Here is a 21521-nt window from a genome sequence, read left to right as displayed (position 1 = left end):
CGGTGCAAAAAGACAAACACAAACGCTGGCGCTGTAATAATGGGAGTAGAAAGAAACACCATTGAGGCTGCACTCCGATATGTGATTAAGCCCTAGCTATTGAAAGATAGTTCATGTTCTGACAGGGAGAGAAAGAGATACTGTACAAGGATGGAGGAATCCGGGCCAACTATAAATAGCACTTAAGAGACGTAGGGAGAGGAAAGGCCACAGAGAGAGAAAGAGACAGAGAGAGAGAGATGTAGAGTACACATCACTGTTACTCGGTCTTGCTCAACCCAAAAAATCGTATTTTATTCAAACAATTGAATTCATACACAACAAATGCATGTGTAACATCCATGAACTGAAATGAACCCCAAGAGAAGTTCATGTACACTGTGATTCGCCAGCCACTTTGAACACGCCAATCCATTACATTTACATGCTCAGAGAAAAGGTATCAATACCGCAAAGAAGCAGTAGCATTTGCCCAGCCTGTCATCAACAATGACATAGAAATGCCTTAGAAAGCAAGTATGTGGGAAGAGCACAGTGTAGATCTAAACACAACTAGATATGCTAGGAGGGAGTCTAAAAAGCATACACACGTTCTATACCAATACTTCTCTTGTATAGAGGTGAGTAACAGCACTACGAGTCACAATACCGTGCTTACTTTGCTCTCTTAACATATTTCTAGAATACCATGTTATCAGATTCAGAACATACAGTATTCTCCAAATACAATGTACATTATAAATACAGCAGTGATAATCAAATGCAAAAGTGATTACCACGTAACAGAATCATAATAGCCATAGTAATAACACTTTCAGAATGAAACTTCAAACACCCTAATACAATATTCAAATAAGTTATCATGGTCCTTCACAAGAAACAATACATTCTCAACACTTCTGACTAACTTCATTTTCTTTAAAAAAAAAAAATAGCATTATCATAGGAATTGAAAACAGAAGATAAAGGACAAGCAGATTAGAGATATGTTGAGAATTACGGTCCCAATTTTGCAATGGACAGCAGAAAGAGAAACAGAGAGAGAGAGGGGGCTTGGGGTAATAGAAACAAGTGGAGGAGAGGAAAATGCCACAATATATATTAGGGATTGATTTTTTTTCTCTCTCTCTCTCTCCTCAGAGACATTCGTTTTCAGAGCCACCATCAGTATTTCTGCTCCACTGATTCCGGCTCAGGTCATTTCAGCGCGTACTGTCCCACAACAGCCCTCTTGGCTCTCTATAACATGGGGCAACACACCTCATAACGTGATAGGCTAGATTGGAGACCAAATGTGTTTGACGCAACCCATATTATCAGCGAAGAAAATTAGGGAGGCGTTTAGCTGAGAGAATTGTAATAATGGTTCACAATGGCGTGCACAACAGAGTTTTTGTCTGTATCCTATAAGTCCTTTGCCTACAACCTTTTTACTCTGAGAAACTGTTAACTAAGATAATACTCTTGTACTGCCAATTATGACCCTATTCAATATTTTCAAAACATTATTTGCAAAAGCAGCAATTTTTCAAATGTACACCTCACTATCCCTATGTATAATTACATACCCTTTTTAATATTGCCTCCGTCCAAGCACTTTCCATTAATGTGTTGCTTTTTGTCTTAGTACTGCAATACTTTACGTCTGTGACAGAAAATGGGTCAACCACTTTAATCAGGCAAGCAATTGTTGTTTTAAATGTGTCCATTTCTATAATTCTACCCTTTTCTATTGAAGCGTATAAAAACCTAGTAGAAAGCAATTCTAAGCCTACTGGAAGTGCAAATCATCCCAAACATCATCCAATTCCCTCTAGTTTCAAGGTTTGTAGGCTAATATGGGTACAATAAAATATTGATTTCAACTAAAACATAATGGTCGGCAGGTAGCCTAGTGGTTAGAGCGTTGGACTAGTAACCAAAAGGTTGCAAGATCAAATTCCCGAGCTGACAAGGTAAAAATCTATCGTTCTGCCCCTGAACAAGGCATTTAACCCACTGTTCCTAGACCGTTATTGAAAATAAGAATTAGTTCTTAACTGACTTTAGTTAAATAAAGGTAAACATTTTAAACAGGGTGACATTCAAAAAAGCTATGAAAAAATATATTATATAAATAAACTAATGAATAAATTATAATATAGATAATTACATACAGAAATAAATAAAGTGAACAAGTATTATACAGTCTTATGCTACAAAATATATTAATACATACATAAATAAAGTGAACAAGTATTAAATAGTCTTATGCAACAAACATTTTGTCGACAACCAAGTTTCTCTCCATCAACACAACTTTAAATAGAGATGTCATTCATCTCAAAAGAAAAATCTCAATATTTGTTCATCTTTTTCATAGTTTGATCTCATAATTAGTCAACTATATCATGACTTGATTTACTTTCCATTTGATTGTGTATAAAATGAATGGCAATGTTTGGCAGTCAGTTATACTGTAATTTATTCTATCCTTTAAATAAATATAAAATATACTTTCACTAGATGGCTCATGTTTCTGAAAATCATAATAAATCTAAAACTATACATGACTACAAAAACAATTCAATAAAAGTATTTATTTTTGAAGTAATTCAAAACAATCTCTTCATAAAATACTAATTATATAGGGAAGTAATTTCAGTTATGCTTTGTGATCTATTTGGCAGTTTTGTGATACAGTGTGACCATGGTTTAGTCTACCTAGGTTCGAGGGGACCATAAATTAATCAGTAATTCATAAATAATTCATAGTTAAAAGGCAATTCCACCACTTTTCAACCTCATTTTCATTATCTCCAGCATCATACCAGTATCTATATATGTGAAAATACTGCGTTTCTATGATCTGTGGTTAAAAAAAAGAAGAAGAATAGTCCTAAAAACATGCTTTTCTGGAACATCACAAGCTAGGATTAAAAGTAAACTGCAATGAGTTTCTAGCCAGATGGAGAATATTTTCATACTCCCCACATCACTGAGAATCTGATAGTGTTTGAAAATCACTGTTTCAATGTTTTAACTTTTGATGACGTCAGGCGCTCTTTTCACATATGACACTAGTATTGTTACAGGAGATCATGAAAATTAGGTTGAAAAGTGGTGGAATTGCCATTCAATTCCTCTGTGTATGTACTCTGTTTTCCCCCATAAGCGCTATGGAGTACTATTATATCTGAATATAAATGGTTACAGTGGTAAGTAATACTGGCCCATAATGGGCACCTATTTGTTTTGGCATTTGAATATTAGCTGTGATTGTTTCTCAGCCTGTAAGTAGTCAGTAGGTCAGAACTGTATATACAGTACACAGGGTGCATATATACACATATATACCTCCAATATAACATACCAGTATCAGAGTGTGCATTTCAGTGCCCTTATTATTCTATCTTCACCCAAAACTACATATCCCATGATGCCATACTGCGTTATGTATTAGGGTTCCCAGTCGTCGTCATGGTGTTGGGAGGCAATGATGACTACCACGGTGAGGATGGTACACAGGACGATGGAGGCAATGCCCACCGCCAGGCTGATGAAGGAGAAGTTACGCGCCTCGCGGGACGCTATCTCTGCCATCACCATGTCCCCCCTGGCCACCGCCGTACGCACCTGAGGGAGAGGGAGAGAGTTTTTCCCCCACTCACAAATATGGTTTTTGGAATGCTTTGGCCATATTTATAGAATGTATTTCATGCTGTTAAAGCAACTTCTGAATTTAGTTGAGAGAGAGAATGAGAGAGAGAGAGAGAGAGAGAGGTGTTGACAACAGCACATGCCCACACAAAAAGCAACAAAACACAATTTATCAGGCCTTAAATTAATCAAACATACTAATGGTTAAAGCTCTAAGCTTGCAGGCCTATCTACGCCTTGTTGTCAGCTTAGCTCAACAAAAAAAACACATCGGAAGCAAGCCCAAAGTGAAAATCTATTTTAACCTGTGTAAACAATGCTGCAATTACATAATGTAGGCTGTTGTAGAGTGTTGTGCATAATGATCAGGCTAACTAACAAAGCCAGCATATAAACAACGGACATAATACTTTAATACACATAGAGATACAACAAAATACTCAATAAATCATTCCACTAAAACTGACTGGCTAGCTAACAAACATACTGTGCAGACATATCTACAGACGTTTAAGTTTCATACAACATTTGACCATATTCGATCAGTTTCTAGAAGGAAGGTTTGACCTGACCCTGATGGTTGTCTTGTTATCCCGTTCCTGGGATGCCAATGTCCATTCTAGTGTTCTGTATGATGGTGTGCTAGCCTAATACCAACCTGTACTGCCTTGATGATGGCTATGATTCCTGTTGGCCAGAAGCAGCAAACGGTGGTGAGCACAGCGATTGGCAGGTAGTCGTGAGGCGGGCGCCGGGGCTCCATCAGGGCGATGCCATGGGGCATCTGCATGCCCATCTGGCCCTGGGGCATCCCCTGGTAGGGCTGCCCCTGAGGAGAGAGAGAGGGAGAGAAGGGGGAGAGAGAGAGAGAGAGAGAGAGAGAGAGAGAGAGAGAGAGAGAGAGAGAGAGAGAGCGAGAGAGAGAGAGAGAGAGAGAGAGAGAGAGAGAGAGAGAGAGAGAGAGAGAGAGAGAAAGAAAGGGTGCAAGAGATAGGGGGGGAAGATAGAGAGAGGGAGAGAGAGGACACACAAAGGTATCATATAACAGTGGCTCCCGGAAGTTGTTGTGACCTGGGCTGTATGTACTGTATCAAGCGTCTCAGATTAGGAGTGTTTATCTTGGATCAGGTCCCCCCTGTCCATGTAATCTTATTCACTGTGATCTAGTAGGCAAAACTGATCCAAAACCAGCACTCCTACTGTGAGATGCTTGATCTCTTTATAGCCACTGACCTTGGAAAGCCTTTTGAATTTTCCTGTACCCCTCAAGAGGAGCAAACCAATGTTTTCTTTCTACAGCCTTAATCTAAGAACCAGTGGACATTGGCTATGTGGGTGACTCATTCTCCACTACATAATCTATCATGGTGAGGAAGTAAAGGACTGGGGAGCAGTATTATACCTTGTGCGGGCCTTTCCGTTCTTGTATATTTTTGCCCACCCAGCACCGGTTTTCTACAGATTTGGATGAGCATATCATCCTCATACGCTTTGTTGTCTTTTCGACAAACACAAAATGCTTTGCAATGCAATGACGTATTACATATCATGCATCAATGAAACATTTCTTGTGTTCAAACGATGACTGCTATTGTAGTTGAAGTCATTGACTCACCGACGCCACGGGGTAGACAGGAACGTAGGCTGTGCAGGGCTGCAGCTGGAGAGGGTATCCTGGTTGAAAGTACCCCACAGGGGCATGTGGGACCCCCCCTCCCGGGCCCTGGGTCTGGACTGTATAGCCCTGTGGGGCCCCTGGGTGTCCGTAGGAGCCATTGTGGAACTGGGTCTCCTGGTAGCCATCGGAGCCAGGGGGCGGGGGTGGAGGGGGGTAGTTGGGCTGGGGGCCACAGCCGGTCTGAGGGGCCATGCTGGGGTGCTGCATGTTGGAGTGTTGCATGTTGGAGTGTTGCATGTTGGAGTGTTGCATGTTGGAGTGTTGCATGTTGGAGTGTTGTTGGCTCATGTTAAGATCCTGGGAGGGGAGGTATGGAGGGGGCTGCATTTGCTGCATGGGTTGGGACATGGCCTGGCGATTGGTGTCCTCCAGACCTGAGAGAGGAAGAGATAGAAATTAATTAGCGAGACAAAACATGAAAGAGAAAGAGAGAGAGAGAGAGAGAGAGAGAGAGAGAAGAGTAGGCAGAAATGTTATCTAACTTGCCATCACTCACATGTTGGTCTCCGCTTCCGCAATACAAGCACTAGGGTGCAAAGGGTTGGAAACTTTCTGGTAAATTTCCGGAATTTTTTCTGAAATTTTCCATGGGAAGTTAAGCCCTGGAATTTGGGAATTTGGCATAAATTCATCAAAAAAGTTACCTAATAACAGTGAACCTTTTTTTGTGGGATACACATAAGGCAATTCTAGGTCTTTTGGCATATTTTGGTTAAACTATCCCCAATTAAATGGAATTGCAACCCTCTGCATGTACAGTGCATTCTTCCATCACATGTGCAATGCAGTCTTCCATCACATGTACAGCTGATTCTCAAGATCTTGCACACTAATGAGATGCTATTAAACCCACACTACTACACTGTCTGAGGCAAGGACTACATGCGTTCTGGTAAATTTTGATTACAATACTGGGTGGGGTGAATATATTTTATTTGACATACATGATTTTTTGTTAACTAGTAAATAGTAGCCTACAGCAAAGTGTGTTTAAATCATTTCTAACTTGCTAACAATTTCTGCTAGTTAGTTTTTGCTACCATGTGGGTTTTAACTTGCTTGAGCCCGCTAACTGTGGAATGTTAATTCACCTGTTTCCATACATGTTTCATTTTAAAACATGTATCTTACAAAGGAGTTGTTTAATCTAACTGCTTAACTACTTATCTGTACATGGAATTGTATTTGTTGTTTTTTTACTAATATTTTTCTAATCTTTAAAGGAAAATGCCACGGGCACTATCTGATGTGTGGAGACATTTCACTGCAGCTAATGTAGAAGGAAAAGCTGTGTACATTTGCAAATACTGTGCCAGTATTGTGAAGAATGCAACAAAGATGCAGAATCATCTGGCCAAGTGCATAAAGTTCCCTCAGCACTCACAACAAGCAACCTCTGACAAAGTCCCTCTACTTCTATTCGAGATGAAAATGATGAATCAGACACCTTATCGATAGCAACAGCTCATGGTCCTCCTGGAATCAGAAGTTTTTTTGACTCAATGGAGGAAAGTAGTCCGAGAAATGCTGATGAATGTCTTGCTTGAGCTGTGTATGCAACTAGTTCACCTCTGATCCTCACAGGCAATGTGTATTGGAAGAGATTTATGAATGTTCTTCGCCCAGCATACACCCCTCCAACCAGACATGCTTTATCTACTCATTTGCTGGATGCAGAGTTCAACAGAGTTCAAGTGAAGGTCAAGCAAATCATGGAGAAAGCAAACTGTATTGCAATCATCTCTGATGGGTGGTTGAATGTTCGTGGGCAAGGAATAATTAACTACACCATCTCCACCCCTCAATCAGTATTCTACAAGAGCACAGACACAAGGGACAACAGACACACCGGTCTCTACATTGCAGATGAGCTGAAGGCAGTCATCAATGACCTTGGACCACAGAAGGTTTGCACTTGTGATAGACAATGCTGCGAACATGAAGGCTGATTGGTCTAAAGTGGAGGAGTCCTACACTCACATCACACCCATTAGCTGTGCTGCTCATGCATTGAATCTGCTCCTCAAGGACATCATGGCTCTGAAAACAATGGAAACACTACAAGAGAGCCAAGGAAATTGTTAGGTAGGTGAAGGGTCATCAAGATATCGCAGAAATCTACCTCACCAAGCAAAGTGAGAAGAATAAGAGCACCGCATTGAAGCTGCCCAGCAACACCCGTTGGGGTGGTGTCGTCATCATGTTTGACAGTCTCCTGGAGGGGAAGGAGTCTCTCCAAGAAATGGCCATATCACAGTCTGCCGATATGGACAGCCCCATCAAGAGGATCCTCCTGGATGATGTATTTTGGGAGAGAGTGGTAAGTAGCCTGAAACTCCTGAAACCTATAGCAGCAGCCATGCTACGAATTGAGGGAGACAATGTCATCCTGTCTGATGTTCAGACTCTGCTTGCAGATGTAAGAGAAGAAATACATCAAAAAGCATGAAGACTTCTGCCTGAAGCCCATACACGCCGCAGCGTACATGTTGGACCCCAAGTATGCTGGCAAGAGCATTCTGTCTGGCACATGGATCAACAAGGCCTATGGTGTCATCACTACTGTGTCTCGCCACCTTGGACTGGATGAGGGCAAGGTTCTTGGCAGTCTGGCGAAGTACACGTCCAAGCAAGGGCTTTGGGATGGAGATGCAATATGGCAGTCGTGCCAACATATCTCATCAGCCACCTGGTGGAAGGGAGGATCTGAGGCTCTTTCCCCTGTTGCCTCCATCATCCTCCAAATCCCACCAACATCAGCCGCCTCAGAGCGCAACTGGTCCTTGTTTGGGAACACACACACCAAAGCACACAACAGGCTGATCAATACAAAATTGGTGGCCATCCGGGCAAATGTTAGGCTTTTTGAGCCTGACAACGAGCCATCCTCAACAAGGTTGGAAAGTGACAGTGAAGATGAGGCCTCAGAGTCTGATGTTCAAGAGGTGGACATTGAGGAGGTCCAGGGAGAAGACATGGAAGCCTGAGAGGAAGACAACCAAAGCTTTAGTTTCTAGACTACCATTTTACAGATGTATGCTGAAAATGTTTTTGGGAGACGCAATGGATCATTGGGGATCAATATTCCCTTTTGTTGTTCAGTGAAATCATCCCATGTGAAGAGTCAACTAATTAATTAAAGTTCAATTCGTAACTAAATTGTTTTTTTCTTTCTATTGGAAGGATTTAATAATTTGCAATTGTCTACTTATGATAAGGTAAAAGGTTTATGTTTCTGTCTCTATATGATATGGTAAATATATCCAATCCAAAAAAACATCTACATTTAAATGGTATTAATATTAATTCACATATATTTCCGTTAATTCCCATTTATTCCCACGGAAAGTGTCCACCTCTGAATATTCCCCAAAATGTGCAACCCTAACGAGCACTGTCGTTTTTTCCCCTACCGGTATGTAAACCACATAGACATGTATAGCGTGGGAAAATGTTGAATACATTTCACGCAGAGAGAAACAGAAATCCCCACGTTCACACAGTAGCCAGGTTGACTTTGTACAATACAGGAATTCACAGCATGCTGACTAGACCATTCAGCAGTTGATGAGGCAGACAGAGAGACAGAGAGAGAGAGGTGGGGAGAGAGAGAGAGAGAGAGAGATGGGGAGAGAGAGAGAGGTGGGGAGAGAGAGAGAGAGAGAGAGAGAGAGAGAGAGAGAGAGAGAGAGATGGGGAGAGAGAGAGAGAGAGAGAGAGAGAGAGAGAGAGAGAGGGGTGGGGAGATAATGAGTGATGAGAGATGAGTTGTGCTTGTGGATACACACAGGCATTACATAACCCACTAACACTGTCACCACTGTGAGAGTAAGACCACTCAGACACAGAAGAAGAGGGATTGGATGCTGACACAGAAGGAGGGACACCTGTTAAAGGGCACATGGCACTCAAAAGGGACTGAATGCGAAACAGAGAAATCTGATTAATAGGATGAGATGGGAGACATAGTAAAATGGGTGAAAGATAAAGGACAACAGTGAAGAAAAGAAGGGGAATAGTGGATGATTGGGGGACATGTGATACACGGCCAGTTCACTATCAGATCCAAATGAATAATAAGCACTAATGTATACTTTCATTGGCTGTTTAAATTAATGGCCCATTCACAACTAAGCCATACTTTATATCAAATAGACCATCAGGTTCAGTATAGGCCTGCATGAAACCCAGTAGTCTAATGGTGAACTAAAACCAAAGAACATATATAGTTTGATCATTCAAAATGTCTTATGTTGTATACTGAACAAAAATATAAACGCAACATGTAAAGTGATCTGAAATTAAAAGCTTATTTCTCTCAAATTTTGTGCACAGATTTGTTTACATCCCTGTTAGTGCGAATTTCTCCTTTGCCAAGATAATCCATCCACCTGACTGGTGTGGCATTTTAAAAAGTTGATTAAACAGCATGAACATTATAAAGATGCACCTTGTGCTGTGGACAATAAAAGGCCACTCTACAATGTGCAGTTTTGTCACACAACACAGTCACAAGTTTTGAGATAGCATGCAATTGGCATGCTGACTACAGGGATGTCCACCAGAGCTGTTGCCAGAGAATTTAATGTTCATTTCTCTACCATAAGCCACCTCCAAAGTTGTTAGCTCAGGACCTCCACATCCGGCTTATTCACCTGCGGCATCATCTGAGACCAGCCACCCGGACAGCTGATGAAACTGTGGGTTTGCAAAAACTGTGGGTTTGTACAACCGAAGAATTTCAGCACAAACTGTCAGAAACTGTCTCTGGGAAGCTCATTTGCGTGCTCGTCATCCTCACCAGGGTCTTGACCTGACTGCAGTTTGGCGTTGTAACCGACTTCAGTGGGTAAATGCTCACCTTCGATGGCCACTGGCACGCTGGAGAAGTGTGCTCTTCATGGACGAATCCCGGTTTCAACTGACTGCTGATGTCAATGTTGTGAACAGAGTGCCCTTTGGTGCCGGTGGGGTTACGATATGGGCAGGCATAAGCTACAGACAACGAACACAATTGCATTTTGAATGCACAGGGATGCCATGACGAGATCCTAAGGCCCATTGTTGTGTCATTCATCCGCCGCCATCACCTCATGTTTCAGCGTAATAATGCACGGCCCCATGTCGCAAGGATCTGTAATTCATTCCTGGAAGCTGAAAATGTCCCAGTTCTTCCATGGCCTGCATGCATGTCAGCCATGAGCATGTTTGGGAAGTTCTGGATTGACGTGTACGACGGCGTGTTCCAGTTCCTACCAATATCCAGCAACTTCACACAGCCATTGAAGAGGAGTGAGACAACATTCCACAGGCCACAATCAACAGCCTGATCAACTCTATACGAAGATGTGTTACGCTGCATGAGGCAAATGGTGGTCACACCACATACTGACTGGTTTTCTGATCCACGCCCCTACCTTTTTTTAAAGTATCTGTGACCAACAGATGCACATCTGTATTCCCAGTCATGTGAAATCCATCGATAAGCATGATGAATTTATTTCAATCGACTGATTTCCTTATATGAACTGTAACTCAGAAAAATCTTTGAAATTGTTGCATGTTGCATTTATATTTTTGTTCAGCGTAGATCTATAGGCAAATCATAATAGGTCTCCTTTGGGTATGTTTATTATTAAGGGGAATAGGCTTGTCTATATCTGTTGCCATATCTCCAGTGAAAAATACCTTTTATCTGGCATGTCTTATCATCCATATTGGATTACATTATTCTGTCTATTCTGATACATAAAACAAAACCTCAGAGGTGTGTTTGTGTGTCCAGCACGTGATGAGGCTATATAGCCTATGCACTTCATTCATTGAGATATGTGAGAATGTCATGAACATGCACTGTAGGCCTCTCTATACAGGGAGGCATCTCACTCAGTGACATGGCGCTTACCTTGGTAACCTCCTAGGTTACAGTGAATCCAGGGAAGTTAAAAGGGACAAATGAAGCAAATTATTGTAGTGCATTTTTTTATGTGAACATCACACCCTGATACACCGTACACACGCACACGCACTGTCCGCACGCAGGGAAACATCCACACGCACGCACGCACGCGCAAAACGTTACTTCATTGTAGTCGTTTAAATAAATGTGCATGCATAGGTGATGAAATAGAGAGAGCAGCCTATTTTTTTTTGGGGGGGGGGGGGGGACAGTGTACTACAGATGCAGCGCATGCAGATAAGTAAGATGAGTTTGTCGAAGATGTTGACATGGGGAGCTGAAAATGTAGAAGATGGAAACAGAGATATCGTGCGTCACCATGTAGCCAATTGTTACAATAATCCACCTCCAAAATCACCAAAACACCCTATAGCCAAACAATTATCCAAAATATACACATTTATCACAATGCAACGGAGAGAATAGACAGCGGGGGAGTGGAAGAATTGGCTCAATTATCAATTACAGTGCTGACATAAAAGACGCAACAGAACCAGAGAATAAAAGCTTACCGTGTTTTTCCGACATTTCGTGCAGTCAGAATAAAACTCCCCTCCAAACAATTTAATGTAAATATAATTATTTCTGCAATACGACTTCTGGTAAATCCTCTAAGGGAAATGTGAAATTATTGAGACTTCAATTTCCAGCTAATTATTTTTTTTATCTCCACATCCGTGGCCTATAGTAAAGGTATCACTGGATAACTTTATATGTTAACGGCCAATTGGATTATCCGATTATAACGACCAATTAGGAAAGAAATGTACAGTTTATTCACACTCCATCTGTAGCTGGTACATCCACCGTAATAGCGGAAAGTGGGTTTCTCCAAAGCATCTCTAGTTACATTGAATTAATCAGACACACAGCTATCGTTGTCTTAAAGAGACAGTCGAGACTGGGAAATACCTATGCCACTGAGATGGAAAAGCCGAAACAAATCTATTTTGGAGGCGACCCGATATTGGATTTGAATACTTAGTATACTATGCTGAAAACCTTTCCCTCTTTATCCTCGTGGATGCTGGAGAATCATGTTGCTGTCATGACATGCAACGCTTTTGCTGGACATGGGCATGACTCTAAAACTGATGATAGTTTTGATCAGGGTTAGATGACTGTAAATGACATGAATAGGATTGTTTTACTGTATTTTATAGAATAGGATATGCACCGATTTTTGTTCCTACAGTATACAGCAAGAGCAGTAGTTCACAGTGTCATCATTTAAACCAATGTTAGACTCACGCATACACACACTTAGACATCACACAAGACCTTGGGGGACAATATATGAAGAAAAAAAAACAGTCAATTGGTAGTCTACAGTTGATTTTATTACTGTGCAATACATTACAAACCATTTCCTTAATGTCATTACTATTTTGGTCTGATTTGTTTAAGCGCATTCCCTTTCCATGTCCAGCAATTTCCTCAGGACTCATGTAAACAATAGTATGTCCATACATACTCACTCACTGCCTCACACATACACACCATCACTTTCATCACAAGCACACTAACTGATCCCTTCCTCACACACTCACCCTCTCTTTGACCATAAACACACACGCTGACCGAGCTTGGGACTTGGCTAAGGCAACTTGGCACTCTCTCACCTATACAGTATCGACACCCCACTTTCTCACCTATACAGTAACACACACTGACTCGCCCTCTCTTACTCTCCACTCCCTCCTTTCTTCCCTCGCTCCGTTGGCACACTTTCACCTACAGTACTATACAAACACTATCTACACCCTCTCTCTCCCCCCTCCCTATCTCAGTGTGTGTAGAGTGAGGCAGTGAACACGATGTCTCTGCGGATGGCCAGGGAGGCCTTCTCCATCTTGCTGCCCAGGACCGAGTCTCCCACGATGCGGGCCGCCTGGCGCACCTCCTTCAGCACCTCGTCTAGTCTCTGGATGCAGCGCACCACCGTGCCCTCCTGGACGTCTGTTAACTGGGCAATCTCTGCAAATGGCTGGGACAGGAAATAGGAAGGGACAGCAGTTTGTATAGACAGAGTGAGTTCAGTACAGGACTGCTGCCTTCTTGATCTCCCCTGTGAAAGAGACTGTGACTCAATGAGACTTTCCTGATGAAATAAAAGGTTAAATAAAATAAAGTACAGGACAGGACAGGAGGTATGGATATCAGTTAGTTTCAACTTTAGATACAGTATAGCATGTGTCCCCATACTTTTTTGGCCCGTGACCCCATTTTGAAATTAAAAAAGAAATCCCAGACCACACCATGTTATAAAAGTGATGTAATCAACAGCCAATGTTCACTTATTTTGAATGGGGCTATGACAGCCTATTACAGCCTATTACAAATCAGTCTGACAGTACTTTTGACAGTATTTCTATCTGAAGGAAGTATGGTTTGAAGTGACTGAATTGCATCAGAAACGTATTGGGAAGTTCAGAAAATCATCAGGCAATAATTTTGCATGATCTTCTAGGTAGAAAATAACATAAGCATTGATTGTTATTTTTCCCCCAGTCTGATGTAGTGCCTGGTCTTGTCCACTCTCTTCTAACGAGGCTAGTGGGCAGAGTAGAGGTAAACAGAAGACACATTCCTGAGAGTCTTATCTTTCAGTGATAGTGTCGTAATATTTTGTTGCTTAAACCGTTCAAAAGATAGTCACATTTGCAGGAAGAAAACAGAAACCGCTCTGTTTATTAAAACCTATGAACCAAGCGCGCTTTTTAAAAATGTTTTATTTCAGAGTTCTCTCTCGCGACCCCATTTTCAAATCGGGCAACCCCACACGTGGTCGCGACCCCTAGTTTGGGAAAAGCTGCAGGAAAGTTTAGTACAGTGCTTTCATATCTTTGAGAGGCCAGTTTCCATGACCCAGACTAAGCCTAGCTCTGGAGTACAAAGCACTTGAACATGAAAATAAATAAAAAATTGTTTATTCTGTGTGCGGGAAAGTGTTCACGAGTGTCTTGACTGAAACGAGGTCAATCAAGAAGTCCAGCATTTCAGAGATAGCGTACGCCACTCACCATGCCTCTGGCCCAGCAGTAGACCACCTCGGTCAGGCCAAACTTGAACTGGCCCACAAATTCTTCCGCTGTCTGGGTTATCCCACAGTCCCTCTGCAGCTCCCCAATACGCTGGGCCACCGCCAGCACTCTCTCAATACCCTGTGGGAGAGAGGGAAGGAGAGCGGGAGGGAGGGAGGGAGAGATGGGGCGAAAGAAGAAAGTAATGGACAGGGGACACAGCCAGAGTGGGGTAATGTAAAGAGAAGGGCAAAGAGAAAGCGAGAGGGAGGGGAGGAGAGGGAGAGAGAGAAATGAAGTGGTAGCAATGAAAAGGTGATGGAAGAAAGTGGGGTAATACAAGGAAAGAGAAGAGTTGACATTGAGAAAGAGATAGGGAGAAAGAGAGCAGGGACAGACACAAAATGCAGACACACAGATTAGCCATACAAGGAGCACTTAAACACAACACATTCCAATCACATCTACCCTACTTTGCCCACCGCAACCTCAGCCTCCTCTCTGTTAAAGGGATGTTCCGGTACTTTTGTATACTTTTTAGCCAGTAGTTTGTAAAGTAGCGCTCACGAGCCAAAAGTGATCCCGAAAATTGCACTGTGTCACATATGTGCAGATAAGTGCACGTCATTGCGCTCTCCTCTCTCTCTGCTGTTTGACTATCTTGCTAGCTGTCACTCATATAGTGAGGGGCTGAAGCTCATTGGTTGAACTCGAATTGCTTGGGGGCTGGTCCACGTGGGGGAAAATGCAGGGAAATTGGGGCAGCACAGTTTCCAGAAAATCAAGGAATTTCGTGGCCAATTGAGGTAAGACAGTAATTATACGCATAGATTATGCATGTATGAACTACACATCCAGCTCAAAGCGGGAGATTTAAAAAAAAAAACTTTGTAGTGGCCAAAGTTCCGGAGTGTTATGCTGTGCAGGTCATCAGAAACCCCACTCGGAGCCCTGTCACCAGTGTAGGGTGAATGTGTTCCTGTCAGTGTTCATTGTTCAGTGATGCTCGCCCCTGGATGGCACCCCTATAAACCACTCCAGACAAGGCTCTCGCCTTGGTCATCACTAATTCAGCCCTCTTTAGAGCACTTCCATGTAGTGGGGCTGCTTGACAACACACACTGTGTGTGTGTGTGTGTGTGTGTTCAGGAGAGTGTGTGTCAGGTGTGGTGCTCTTGCTGCGGGGTAAGGTAGCCGTGAAGTCTAGCCTGAGTTCATGCCACTGCCTGCCTGCCTGCCTGTCTGTCTGTTTGTCTGCCTGTCTGCCTGTCTGCCTGTCTGTCTGCCTGTCTGTCTGTGGCAGGCAGGCAGGCAGGCATATACTACTACAGCCCAGAAGACAACATATCCATCCATGTACATTAAAGATGACACACTGAAATGTACAGTTATACAGTACATACATTTGTTCTTCTATGTCACAAATACTGTCTATGACCAATGACCCATTGAGGTTGTTGCACAACCTTCACAATTATAACACATAGGGAACAGACACAACCACACAAAAGTGTAACCTCAACTCTTCCCAAGTAGACATCAACAAAGCACATTCTGCATCCTCTCTCCTCGCCTCCTTCTTAAAACCCATTGGATGACAAGAAGGAGGCAAGAAGAGAGGACCCAAAGAATCAAGGAAATGCAATTGAGATTCTCACACACTCTCATCCCCACCCCTCTCCCCCTCTCCCCCCAACCCACCCACCTGCCCACAGTCCCCCATACCTCCTTCAGTGTGTTGGTGATGTGGGGCTCCACCTGGGTCTTCTGTTGAAAGACCAGACAGGACAGCAGGGCGGCGCTCTCCTCAGGGGCCAGGGGGCTCAGGGCATTCTCAAACAGTAGCTCTGTGAGAAGCAGCTCATGGCTACTGATCTGGCAGGCCACCCTGCCCTTCAGCTGCACCGCACCACTACTGTCCACGTACTGCAGGGATTGGAGCACCTGGGGATGGGGGATAATGCCTTTTTAACACTGGTGTTACATAGTGATGGTTTGTTCGCATACTAAAGACTCTATTTAAACATATTTTTGGTGCACGTTGGGAATCGAATCCCATCAGTGAAAAAGTTGTTTATATGGTTCCCTGATTTGCATACTGCTACTACTGATTTTTGAGCCCCAGACAACAATTATATACAGATAAGTTATAAAACATCTCTGAAGACCAGTGGCGGTCGCTACCGTTTAAGATGAGGACGCTAAAAAAAAATTATGAGCATGGCCTTATTATTATTATTACAGCATATTGGATGACTGTCATTAATATTCCATTCAGCCAGCTCAATGTAACATCCATAGGTTTAGGCTACTACATGATACTCGAATTTTCAGAATACCCATCATGAGGTTTCTACAACCTAGCCTATGAATGAAAGTTTACAACGTAGGTGCACATGTGCTGAGGGAAATTAGAGTAATCAAGTTGACAAACAGTGACACATTCAATACCGCTGATAGGTTTGGATTTCTGAGCTTTAAACATTATTAATCATTAGTTATATTATTAAGCATTAGTTACAATAGAGGCATGAGGGGTGCCATAGTTAAGCTTGGGAGTTTTTGCTTCCATTTATGAAAATCTTTTCCAACAGAATCGGCGGAATGAATAAACCCCTGATCACACGCAAACACAGTTCACTTTCATAGCAGCCACATAGAAACAGCACTATCAATAATTCCTTGCATCTACACGCTCTCCTCCTCTCACCTTTCCCGTCGCTTGTGGACTTCAGTGCACAACAAATCAGCTGTCTGTGTGTTTTAATCAATTATTTGGTGACATGTGATGATATTTAGTATAGTTTTATATAAAAAGAACAACTATTGTTTCAGTATTTTCTAGAGGTCGACCGATTAAATAGGGCCGATTCCAATTTTCCATAACAATCGGTAATCAGTATTTTTGGACGCCGATTATGGCCGATTACATTGCACTCCATGAGGAGACTGCGTGGCAGGCTGACCACCTGTTACGCGAGTGCAGCAAGGAGCCAAGGTAAGTTGCTAGCTAGTATTAAACTTATCTTATAAAAAACAAACAAATCTTAACATAATCACTAGTTAACTACACATGGTTGATGATATTACTAGTTTAACTAGCTTGTCCTGCGTTGCAAATAATCAATGCGGTGCCAGTTAATTTATCATCAAATCAAAGCCTACTTCGCCAAACGGGTGATGATTTAACAAGGGCATTCATGAAAAAAGCACTGTCACCAATGTACCTAACCATAAACATCAATGCCTTTCTTAAAATCAACACACAAGTATATATTTTTTAAATCTGCATATTTAAAAGAAATTCATGTTAGCAGGCAATATTAACTAGGGAAATTGTGTCACTTCTCTTGCGTTCCGTGCAAGCAGAGTCGGGGTATATGCAGCAGTTTGGGTCGCCTGGCTCATTGAGAACTGTGTGAAGACCCTTTCCTCCTAACAAAGACCGTAATAAATTTGCCAGGTTGAGCAATGTAACAGCAATATTAAGAGTTAGAGATGCCACTCGTTCGATAAAATACGGAACGGTTCCGTATTCACTGAAAGAATAAACGTTTTGTTTTCGAAATTATAGTTTCCGGATTTGACCATATTAATGACCTAAGGCTGTGTGTGTATTATATTATAATTAAGTCTATGATTTGATATTTGATAGAGCAGTCTGACTGAGCGGTGGTAGGCAGCAGCAGGCTCGTAAGCATTCATTCAAACAGCACTTTCCTGCGTTTGCCCGCATCTATTCGCAATACTTGAAGTACAGCGCTGTTTATGACTTCAAGCCTATCAACTCCCGAGATTAAGCTGGCAATATTATAGTGCCTATAAGAACATCCAATAGTCAAAGGTATATGAAATACAAATGGTAGAGAGATAAATAGTCCTATAATAACTAGAACCTAAAACTTCTTAACTGGGAATATTGAAGACTCATGTTAAAAGGAACCACCAGCTTTCATATGTTCTCATGTTCTGAGCAAGGAACTTAAATGTTAGCTTTTTTACATGGCACATATTGCACTTTTACTTTCTTCTCCAACACCGTGTTTTTGCATTATTTAAACCAAATTGAACATGTTTCATTATTTATTTGAGACTAAATTGATTTCTGTATTATATTAAGTTAAAATAAAAGTGTTCTTTCAGTATTGTTGTAATTGTCATTATTACAAATATATATACTGCAAAAAAAAATAAAGGGAACACTTAAACAACACATCCTAGATCTGAATGAAAGAAATAATCTTATTAAATACTTTTTTCTTTACATAGTTGAATGTGCTGACAACAAAATCACACAAAAATAATCAATGGAAATCCAATTTATCAACCCATGGAGGTCTGGATTTGGAGTCACACTCAAAATTAAAGTGGAAAACCACACTACAGGCTGATCCAACTTTGATGTAATGTCCTTAAAACAAGTCAAAATGGGGCTCAGTAGTGTGTGTGGCCTCCACGTGCCTGTATGACCTCCCTACAACGCCTGGGCATGCTCCTGATGAGGTGGCGGATGGTCTCCTGAGGGATCTCCTCCCAGACCTGGACTAAAGCATCCGCCAACTCCTGGACAGCAGTCTGTGGTGCAACGTGGCGTTGGTGGATGGAGCGAAACATGATGTCCCAGATGTGCTCAATTGGATTCAGGTCTGGGGAACGGGCGGGCCAGTCCATAGCATCAATGCCTTCCTCTTGCAGGAACTGCTGACACACTCCAGCCACATGAGGTCTAGCATTGTCTTGCATTAGGAGGAACCCAGGGCCAACCGCACCAGCATAAGGTCTCACAAGGGGTCTAAGGATCTCATCTCGGTACCTAATGGCAGTCAGGCTACCTCTGGCAGGGCACATGGAGGGCTGTGCGGCCCCCCAAAGAAATGCCACCCCACACCATGACTGACCCACCGCCAAATCGGTCATGCTGGAGGATGTTGCAGGCAGCAGAACGTTCTCCACGGCATCGCCAGACTCTGTCACATGTGCTCAGTGTGAACCTGCTTTCATCTGTGAAGAGCACAGGGCGCCAGTGGCGAATTTGCCAATCTTGGTGTTCTCTGGCAAATGCCAAACGTCCTCCACGGTGTTGGGCTGTAAGCACAACCCCCACCTGTGGACGTCGGGCCCTCATAACACCCTCATGGAGTCTGTTTCTGACCGTTTGAGCAGACACATGCACATTTGTGGCCTGCTGGAGGTCATTTTGCAGGGCTCTGGCAGTGCTCCTCCTGCTCCTCCTTGCACAAAGGCGGAGGTAGCGGTCCTGCTGCTGGGTTGTTGCCCTCCTACGGCCTCCTCCACGTCTCCTGATGTACTGGCCTGTCTCCTGGTAGCGCCTCCATGCTCTGGACACTACGCTGACAGACACAGCAAACCTTCTTACCACAGCTCGCATTGATGTGCCATCCTGGATGAGCTGCACTACCTGAGCCACTTGTGTGGGTTGTAGACTCCGTCTCATGCCACCACTAGAGTGAAAGCACCGCCAGCATTCAAAAGTGACCAAAACATCAGCCAGGAAGCATAGGAACTGAGAAGTGGTCTGTGGTCCCCACCTGCAGAACCACTCCTTTATTGGGGGTGTCTTGCTAATTGCCTATAATTTCCACCTGTTGTCTATTCCATTTGCACAACAGCATGTGAAATTTATTGTCAATCAGTGTTGCTTCCTAAGTGGACAGTTTGATTTCACAGAAGTGTGATTGACTTGGAGTTACATTGTGTTGTTTAAGTGTTCCCTTTATTTTTTTGAGCAGTGTATATAAAAAATATAAAAAATAAAAATAAAAAAAACGGCAGACTAATCGGTATCGGCTTTTTTGGTCCTCCAATAAATCGGTATCGACGTTGAAAAATCATAAATCAGTTGACCTCTAGAATTTTTATTTGTGAAATTCACTGAGGAGGATGGTCCTCCCCTTCCTCCTCTGAGGAGCCTCCACTGCTGAAGATAGTAATTCCTCACTACATGAACAATACATTGTGAGGAGAGAGCCTCTTCCTGGTTCACACACATTTTTGCAGTTTGTAAAAAAAACTATTTTTTTGCAGGCCATCTAATAATTTGGTCAGGTAAAAATGTATTTGAACTCAACATCACGATCTGACATAATGGCAGGCAAATGTGTAGGCTTTACATTAGAGATTGGTTGAAGGTACATTTTTAAGCACTACTGAACGAAGAGATGTTTTTTTCTTCCTGTCGAGGATTGGGGGCCTGCGTTTTATATCCATAAACCATGTTGCGAACCGCTCTAAAACTATTTGCGGGCCATTAACCATTTTGTTTTACACCTTGTCCAGTCATGTTTGTTACCTCATTAGCTAGCTAGCTAGCTAACTAACAACCTGGTAACTTTACCAGTATATCCAAACATTTGTGGGCACAGAAAGAAAGGAAAAGGGATAGGTTCTTCAGGAGATCAATGATCATAGCAATGAATGAATGACAGATCTCTTGCAATGTTGTTACCATAAACTCAACGCTCTTAAAGAAACAGTGTACAATTTAATGTAATTAATCTCAATAGGAAAGTAGAGCTTTTACATAACGTAGAAACCTAATATTCCACGAATGACTAATTTCAATGACAGGTATTTATATCAACATTTTAGCTTTTTATAATAAACAAATGTATTTACAGGGTTACATATTAGTTTGTAGAGCACAACATGTGCTTCAGAAGCAGGTAGAACTAATATGCTTTAACCTTAATCAATTTTGTTATGCAGTCCTAACTTTTTAAAGTTGGGCACACCAGTGCTACCAACATTTTTTTTACATTTATTTTGAGGCTTGCATGTGTATGAACTAGTTAAATCAAATGTAATTTTACATCAGCAGTTGTAAAAAACAAGTGCCTAAAACCCCAAAGAGCAAGCGATGCAGAGGTTAGGAAAAACCCCCTAGAAGGTAGGAACCTTGGAAGAAAGCTACTCTATGAAAAGTTTTGAGTTTAATATAACGTGCATTAAGATAACGGGAGTCAGACATACCTTGATTCTCTGGTGGTACTCTGGCAGTAGAGACAGGGACTGGTCTGAGATGAGGAAGAGCAGTTTGTCCAGCTCCTCCTGAACACTCATTCTCTCCTGCACCCGCAGAAACTGACAGAAGAAAGAGGTCAACATGGCTATTATAGACAATCACTTTATCTATGCACTCTGAACAGTAATAGAAAAGGTCTGTAGAATTACTTCCTATATAGTGCAACCATTTGATCGCATA

At 42.2% G+C, this 21521-nt stretch overlaps 2 protein-coding genes across 3 annotated transcripts in view; both read right to left on the bottom strand.

Annotated features, from left to right (window-relative positions):
- Positions 1-1995: 1995 nt before the first annotated feature.
- On the bottom strand, positions 1996-12140 carry LOC115176011 (proline-rich transmembrane protein 1). Of its 2 annotated transcripts, XM_029735727.1 has the most exons (5): positions 11789-12140; positions 11223-11234; positions 5255-5691; positions 4298-4468; positions 1996-3615 (listed from the first exon to the last, which is right to left on the bottom strand). In XM_029735727.1, the coding sequence occupies exons 1-5, from the start codon at positions 11802-11804 to the stop codon at positions 3439-3441; spliced, it is 813 nt and encodes a 270-aa protein (XP_029591587.1). In that variant the 5' UTR covers positions 11805-12140; the 3' UTR covers positions 1996-3438. The 2 variants fall into 2 exon arrangements, with proteins under 2 accessions (XP_029591587.1, XP_029591588.1); XM_029735728.1 differs by lacking the exon at positions 11223-11234.
- A 454-nt stretch (positions 12141-12594) lies between these two features.
- Positions 12595-21521, bottom strand: part of LOC115176009 (helicase SKI2W-like) — a 35886-nt gene continuing 26959 nt past the window's right edge. The window contains exons 26-29 of the mRNA XM_029735725.1: positions 21290-21400; positions 16025-16243; positions 14300-14440; positions 12595-13263 (exon numbers count right to left, since the gene is read on the bottom strand). Of these exons, the coding sequence (XP_029591585.1) occupies positions 13063-13263; positions 14300-14440; positions 16025-16243; positions 21290-21400 (672 nt within the window). The 3' untranslated portion in view covers positions 12595-13062. The remainder of the gene's footprint in view (positions 13264-14299; positions 14441-16024; positions 16244-21289; positions 21401-21521) is intronic.

This window comes from Salmo trutta, chromosome 36 (genome assembly GCF_901001165.1).
Source record: "Salmo trutta chromosome 36, fSalTru1.1, whole genome shotgun sequence".
NCBI lineage: Eukaryota > Metazoa > Chordata > Actinopteri > Salmoniformes > Salmonidae > Salmo > Salmo trutta.
The sequence above is the reverse complement of the archived record's forward strand: the minus strand, read 5'-3'. Positions and strand labels throughout refer to the sequence as shown.

Bases quoted from the DNA above. Each gene is read 5' to 3' on its own strand.
- LOC115176011 (XM_029735727.1), bottom strand. The intron at 4,469-5,254 runs GTGAGTCAATGA...CTCTCTCCTCAG, and splicing joins CTGTCTACCCCGTGGCGTCG to GGGCAGCCCTACCAGGGGAT. The intron at 3,616-4,297 runs GTTGGTATTAGG...CCTCTCCCTCAG, and splicing joins CCATCATCAAGGCAGTACAG to GTGCGTACGGCGGTGGCCAG.